Genomic DNA, 7323 nt, shown 5'->3' with positions numbered 1-7323 from the left:
GCCGACGACGATGTGGGGGAGGAGGGGGTTGGGGCTTCGGGTTCTCATGTTGTCCCAGTCAGCACGATAACAAGTCCTGTGCCATCGACCTCACGTGGTCCCCCCCCAGTAACGGTACCGGTACCTCAGCTCACGCCAGTGGAGGAGAGAAGCAGGAAGAGGAGAAGGGGGGATCTACAGGCAGCCAGGGGGTCGGCAATCACCCAAATTGATGCTGAATCGGTGAAAGGTCGCGACGGTACCGTTTGGCATAGAGACCCAAATGCCACCCTCCCCCATATGTTCACACCAAGGATTGAGCCTGGGGGTCCCACTTCTCTCACGTTGGGAACGAGCAAAGTGTCCGACATTTTCTCTCTCTTTTTGACCGACCGCATGTTAGCCGAGGTTGTTTTGTATTCTAATGAACGCCTTGCCCTATTGAGAAGTCATTATCATCATACGGGCAACGTTGCCCTCAGGGACATTGACCTGAGGGAACTGAAGGCGTTTATTGGTATCCTAATAATGACGGCAGTGCGGGCGGACAACCATACACCGACGTGGGACATGTGGAACCTCACAGAGGGAAATCCTTTGTACAGGTGTACTATGAATGAGCGTCGTTTCACCCTGTTGGTGAGGGTAATTCGCTTCGATGATTCGGCCACCAGACAAGAGAGGGTGAAAGTGGATCGCCTTGCACCCATTAGAAAACTCTTTGATCACGTGGTGACCAATTGTCGAAACAATTACACCCCAGGACCACATCTGACTGTGGATGAACAGCTTGTCCCTTTCCGGGGGCGCTGTCCATTCAAGATGTACATACCCAATAAACCTGCTAAGTAAGTAAAATTCTTTGTTTTTTTATATTTGCACATGTTATTATTGTTTTGAAATTATAAAATTTTATATATATATATATATATATATATATATATATATATATATATATATATATATATATATATATATATATATATATATATCTATTTTGTGAAGTAAAGAACTTGCTATATGATTTATATATCTAAATCATAATATATCATCTATTCTATCTCTATCTATGTATAACTTGTTCATTTATATAACTGATAATTTATCTTTCGTATTTGTAAATGTTTTTCTTATATATTTATTATTATTATTATTTTATTATTATTATTACTATATTGATTAGTAATATAATTGTATATTGTGTATTTTTTTTAATTTTTTTTTATCTTTTTACCTTTATTAGTTACTAATTCCATTTCCCTTCTTCTAGATATGGTATCAAGATTGTATTGGCGTGTGATGCCGATACGCATTACATGTGTAATGCGATTGCGTACTTGGGGAAGGACACTGTCCAGATACCTAGAGGATCGACGCTTGGAGAAGTTTTTACGTCTGATCTTGTGGCACCTTTTCAGAGAAGTGGCCGCACAGTGACGACGGATAACTTTTTCACGACGTTACCGCTTGCTTTGTCACTCTTGGATAAGGACATGCATTTGTGTGGCACCATTCGCCAAAAGCCTTATATTCCTAAGGAACTTACGGAGAAGGTGCTTCCCCCAAAGGAGTCAGTGGCAGTGTTCAATTACGAACACAATCTAACTCTACAGTGTCAGCAAATTAGTAGGACTAAGAAGGTGATGCTGTTGAGTTCCCTGCATCATGATCCGTCTGAAGTCGAAAAAAGGAAGACCGACATTCAGATGTTTTATAATGCGACCAAGGGAGGTGTAGACACATTCGACCAGATGTGTTCTACATCTAGTTGTATTCGTAAGTCACGACGCTGGCCTATGACTCTCTTTTACGGGATATTGAATATAATAATGGTCAATTCTTATATTCTCTATACGTCCATGCCTTTCACCAAGCCAGTGCCAAAGCGAACGTTCCTCAGAGATATCGCCTACGAGTTGTGTGCTCCCCAGGCAATACATCGGTATCTAACGTCACACAGTTTGTCGAAAGGACTCCGTCAAATCATGGTGGATACTTTCAAGATACCTGAGCAGGTCCCACCAAGACGTCGAATTCCCGTTGGCCAAAGAAAACTCCCTAAAAGGATTCGGTGTCACACCTGCCCGCCTAGGGACGACCGCAAGACAAACACTGCCTGTCTCCTGTGCAAGAGTCCTGTTTGTCTGGACCACCAGAGTGTCCTCTGTCCAAACTGTAGCGTCTGTCCAAACTGTAACGCAGCGTTATTTGTAAGTTACAACATGAAAATTTTGTTTACTTCTTTTTTGATTGAATATCATCAAATTTTATTACCGAAAATATTATTATAGATTTACAATTTTCTTTTTTTTCGATTTTATTTCCCTTCAAATTTTTTTTTTGGGTCAGCATTCTGATTTTATATTCGTAAAATAATCGACATTCATCCAGCAACCCACCATACAATTTTTATGTATATCCAAGAATAATTAGATTAGTAAATAACACCCTCATCAAATTTTATTACCGAAAATAATATTATTGATTTACAATTTTCTTTTTTTTTCGATTTTATTTCCCTTCAAAAATTTTTTTTTTGGGTCAGCATTCTTATTTTATATTCGTAAAATAATCGACATTCATCCAGCAACCCACCATACAATTTTTATGTATATCCAAGAATAATTAGATTAGTAAATAACACCTTGAAATTGACATACCCTTCCTACATTTCAGGAGGCAGAACAGGGAGTCTGAGTCAGTGTGGTTGGCGGCCATTTTGTGGACATATCCGAAGCGTAAGTTGCCATATCTATATATATTCTTGTTCCCTATAAAATTTGTGATATTTTGGTATATTTTTACCTGCATAAAATCATATTATATATTATATATAGGTATTTTTTTACGAAATTTCTAAGTACTCAAAAAATGACCTTTAGATATGGCCCCTGATATAAATGTAATTTACAAAATAATGAAGATTTTTTTACATATTTCTATTCTAGGATAACATGTGTTTATTCCATAAAAAAATAAGCCAATTCGGATTTCATTTGGGTACCTAAAAAAATTCATGAAATTTGGACACATTTTTTTGGCCAAAAAAAGTTACCCTTTTTTTCTCATTTCAGATCTTCACCTCTATGGGTCCGATCTCATCCAAAATATAGGAAGATGTGTCCTAGACATTCAAGATTCAATCCCTGAAATTATTTTTGTAAATAGGAGAAAAATTATTTTTTTATGAATTTTTATGTAAGGTATTTTTTTTTCTACTTATTTTTTTAAAATATTTATAATAAATTATTTTTATGCAGATGAGTAGTTTTTATCTTTACAGTAGTTTTAAGCATTCATTGAAGTTTTTTTGGCAAAAGAAAAAAAGAGGTTACTGCAAAAACTGATTTTTCAAGAATTTTTTTTGGCGTCGGGGTCGTTCGCGTCCGAGTATACCCTTAAAGGGGTGTCCGAGGACCGTACCTATCCAGGGTTAAGACAACATAACTTAAGGGTAAAGATTAGTAAGTGTGAATTCTTCAAAACAGAATTAATATATTTGGGTTTCATGGTGTCAAGCCAAGGTCTTAAAGTACTCCATGATAAGGTGTCGGCTATACGTAATTTTCCCATACCTACTAATGTCAAGGGAATACAGCAATTTCTGGGTTGTAGTGGATATTACAGGCGTTTTATACGCAACTATTCAATAATAGCCGCTCCTTTAAGTGATCTTACGAAGAAGGGCGTAGATTTCATATGGTTTGAGCATCATCAACAGCCGTTTAATACCTTGAAAGATGAACTGTGTAGTTCTCCTATCTTAAAATTTCCTGACTTCGGTAAGGAATTCTTCATTGCAACAGACGCCTCAGACTTAGGAGTAGGAGGAGTATTGCTTCAGCAATATGATAAACAATTTTTCCCCATAGCTTTTTATTCTCGAAAACTGAGAACTTCCGAAAGTAAGTATGCAGTAATAGACAAGGAAGGGCTAGCTATTGTTAATTCACTAGTGCATTTTAAGTTCATAATATACGGTTATCCCGTTAAGGTTCTTACTGACCATAAACCACTAACCGAGTTCTTTAAAGGCTTCAACCACAGCCCTAAACGAACTCGGTGGCATTTGATCATTCAAGATTTTGGCGCAAGAATCGGGTATTTACCTGGGAAAGCAAATATCATTGCGGATGCATTATCACGCAACCCCGTGTCATCTTGTACGGAGCCTTTAGCTGAATTAATAGATATATCAACATCCATGCCTATTGTTAAAACGATATCTGAACAAGAAGATTTAGGCTGGAGCGCTGAATTATTACAGACTGAGCAAAGAAAAGATCAGAAAATAGAAACAATTATAAATACTTTGAAAGGCAATCATAAGGAAAAGGGATATATAAAGTATAAGCAGCAGAATTATATAATCAAAGATAATATTCTGTGTAGGACCGTGACAAGAAAAACACGCAATACACCACATGTAACTAACGACCAGGTAGTACCAATCTCACTTATTTCCACTGTCCTGAATTGGTTGCATGCAAATTCATTACATGGACACCCGGGGTTCTCATTAATGTCACAGAAAGCCAAATCATTGTTTTATTGGCATACAATGCTTACAGATATAAAAAGACACATAGCTAATTTTCGCACATGTCAGGAAAACAAAGGGCATACGAAAACACCTGTCAGCCTAGGGGCTTATCCCGTGCCCAATCAACCCTTTGAAAGAATACATTTAGATTTGTTAACAGGATTTTACGAGTCAGACAGAGGAAATAAGCACCTCTTAGTAATTGTAGATGCTTTAACACGATATACAGAACTAATAGCGCTTAAAACTAAAACTGGGATTGAATGCGCTAGGAAGTTTTACGAGTATTACATTTGTAAACATGGAATTCCACACATGATAATCTCAGACTCGGGTGGTGAATTTAATAATCACTTTCTTACCTCATTGTGTGAATTCCTTAGCATAAAGAAAATAAATACCATGATATATCACCCAGAGTCGAGTGGGGTAGTGGAAAGAGCAAATAGGAAGGTTTTAAATATATTAAGAGTAACACTATGGGGATCAGACCCCAACTGGGATATTGCAATACCTGCGGTACTGAGTACTCTGAATCATTCATATCATATATCAATTAAAATGTCACCGCATGAAGCATTGTATGGTACCCCAGTTAGAACGCCTTTCCATTTATTAACGCCTACAACTAATCTATCAAATCCTTTAAAAGAATGTATAAATGCAAGCAAAAGTCGATATGATATCCTTCGAAAAAATTTAGAAGAATCACAAATCATAATGAAAAGGAATCATGATAAAATAGCGAAGCCAACTAAAACATATACCGTGGGTGATAATGTATATATACAGGTAAATGTACGTAAAGGACTCAATTATAAACTAAGACCTAAGTTTGAAGGCCCATTTAACATTTTGGAAACATTAACGGCCAATAGGTTTAGAGTTCAAAACGTATCCCAACCCACGGATGAGAGAATAGTACCATTGGCTCACGTAAGAAATTAAAAAAAAAAGAAAAAAAAAGAGAGGGAAAGAAGTGAGGGAAAGATTTTTATTTGTATGATTAAAAGTTTTCTTCCTAATACAGGAGTAATTACATATATTTTTCTCGTTACAGGTTTCCAAGATGAATTTTTTGTTGTTGGGAGTGATATTGTTCGCTCAGACATTTTTCTCGTGTGGGACGAGCTCTAAAACTAAAAGTATAGATTTTAAATATGGCACTATAGTTGAAAGACAAGAAGACGTTTTTATTACATCAAGCAACGTAGTTGTAGAAGTGCATATGCAAGCAATTTTTCTTCCAGAGAATGATGTCACTAGCTTAAAAAGCGCCATTTCAAGGTTTGCTGTCTCATTAGATGAGTTGCATAGAAGACATTTTCATTTGACTACAGAGAGTTCGCTTGGATCGACACTAAAAGTTGCAGAGATGCTATCTGATGACTTGCAAAATAAGACTTACGAGACAGAATCTTTGGCTCGTGACCTTTTGATGTGGACTGTAGGGCACGAACATAAAGAAAGACGAAACCTGTTTATTTTTGCTGCATAAAACATCTTTGGGTCTATTGCAAGTTTAGGTTTAGGAATTTCCAATCGTCTTAAGCTTAGTAATCAAAATAAGAAAATTGAGTTCTTGACTCATGAAGATGAATTGATTATGTCAGAACTAAGGAATTAGTTAGCTTCAATCAATCAAATTATGGATTTAGTAAATGAACATTCCAGTAATATCAGTCAGATTATGGAAGTACAGGATATGTTGGTAACGTTAACGTATTATGATTCAAAAATAGATCACACACATAACAGAATTGCACATTTCATTGAGAAATCAAAAGATTATGTAGAAGCTATCACGTTAGCAACTAAAGGTGTACTGTCGCCCCATTTGTTGCCTATAAAATACTCAAAGTTAGTTCTGGAGAACGGACGGGAGAAACTAGGCTATGTTCCTTTGTTAGACGAACGTAGGTTAGAATTTTATTACAGCCTAATTACAGTAAGCGTTGAAAATAACAAGATTATGATTACAATTCCCTTTGATTCTTCTGATGCCTGGCAATCTTACAGGATATCACCATTTCCGACTTTCATGACGAATCACTCAAATCCAGTAATATCCAGTTTGACAGGACACGTATTGATTTCCCCAGACAAGGAAACATATACGGTCATTAAAGACTTAAATCAATTAACTCACTGTTCAGACGCAATAGATAGAAAAATATGTACAGCTGACTCATTTGAATTCCATAAAAACTTAATGGATTCATGCGAGTTAGGTATAGTGCTAGACGGTGCTCTCTCCCATACAAGTGAAAATTGTCTGGATAAGCTTTATCCCTTTGACAATAATGAGTTCAATTGCAGACTGAACAATGGCTCGTGGATACGATACGACTAGGACGGCTTCAACGTATCATGCCCGGACGGATCCACATCCTATGCCAAAATCTTCGTTGCAGCAGATGGTTGTATCGGGACTTCCCCTAATTCCATGGTGACCGGGATCAAAACCATCATCAGAGAACGAGCCTACTTCGCGAACTTCACGTGGACGACTACAATGCCATCAATACCTCTCCCATACAACAAACAGGTAGCCAAGCGGTTGATGAAATTGACCGAGATGGACCACTTGTCACCGACTTATAAGGAATTTCTTCACCCCATACTACTAGCAGGAACAGTTGTGACGGTGATGATATTTATCGCCGTGAACATCCTTGTTTGGCGTAGGTTAAGGAACAGTTTGCAGCTAAAACAGAACGTTTTGCCATGTTCAGACAAAACTCCTTATTTAATTCAGTTTAAAGCCGTTTGAAAGTGGCCACTTCATTCGCTAAAAGGAG

The 7323-nt window shown here is 37.2% G+C and overlaps 1 protein-coding gene across 2 annotated transcripts; it reads left to right on the top strand.

The window, feature by feature from the left end:
• Positions 1-501: 501 nt before the first annotated feature.
• Positions 502-3182, top strand: LOC137656183 (piggyBac transposable element-derived protein 4-like). 2 transcript variants are annotated; one of them, XM_068390356.1, is made up of 4 exons: positions 502-827; positions 1250-2189; positions 2663-2717; positions 3054-3182. In XM_068390356.1, exons 1-4 carry the CDS (start codon positions 508-510, stop codon positions 3167-3169), a joined length of 1431 nt encoding a protein of 476 aa, XP_068246457.1. In that variant the 5' UTR covers positions 502-507; the 3' UTR covers positions 3170-3182. The 2 variants fall into 2 exon arrangements, with proteins under 2 accessions (XP_068246457.1, XP_068246458.1); XM_068390357.1 differs by having other exon boundaries at positions 2656-2717.
• Positions 3183-7323: the final 4141 nt, after the last annotated feature.

This window comes from Palaemon carinicauda, chromosome 17 (genome assembly GCF_036898095.1).
Source record: "Palaemon carinicauda isolate YSFRI2023 chromosome 17, ASM3689809v2, whole genome shotgun sequence".
Lineage (NCBI taxonomy): Eukaryota > Metazoa > Arthropoda > Malacostraca > Decapoda > Palaemonidae > Palaemon > Palaemon carinicauda.
This window is presented reverse-complemented; position numbering and strand designations above follow the sequence as displayed.

Excerpts from the sequence above, each read along its gene's own strand:
- LOC137656183 (XM_068390356.1), top strand. The coding sequence starts at position 508 with ATGACGGCAGTGCGGGCGGACAACCATACACCGACGTGGGACATGTGG. Across the intron at positions 2,190-2,662 it reads ACTGTAACGCAGCGTTATTT|AACAGGGAGTCTGAGTCAGT; the intron begins GTAAGTTACAAC and ends TTCAGGAGGCAG. Across the intron at positions 2,718-3,053 it reads TTTGTGGACATATCCGAAGC|ATCTTCACCTCTATGGGTCC; the intron begins GTAAGTTGCCAT and ends TTCTCATTTCAG.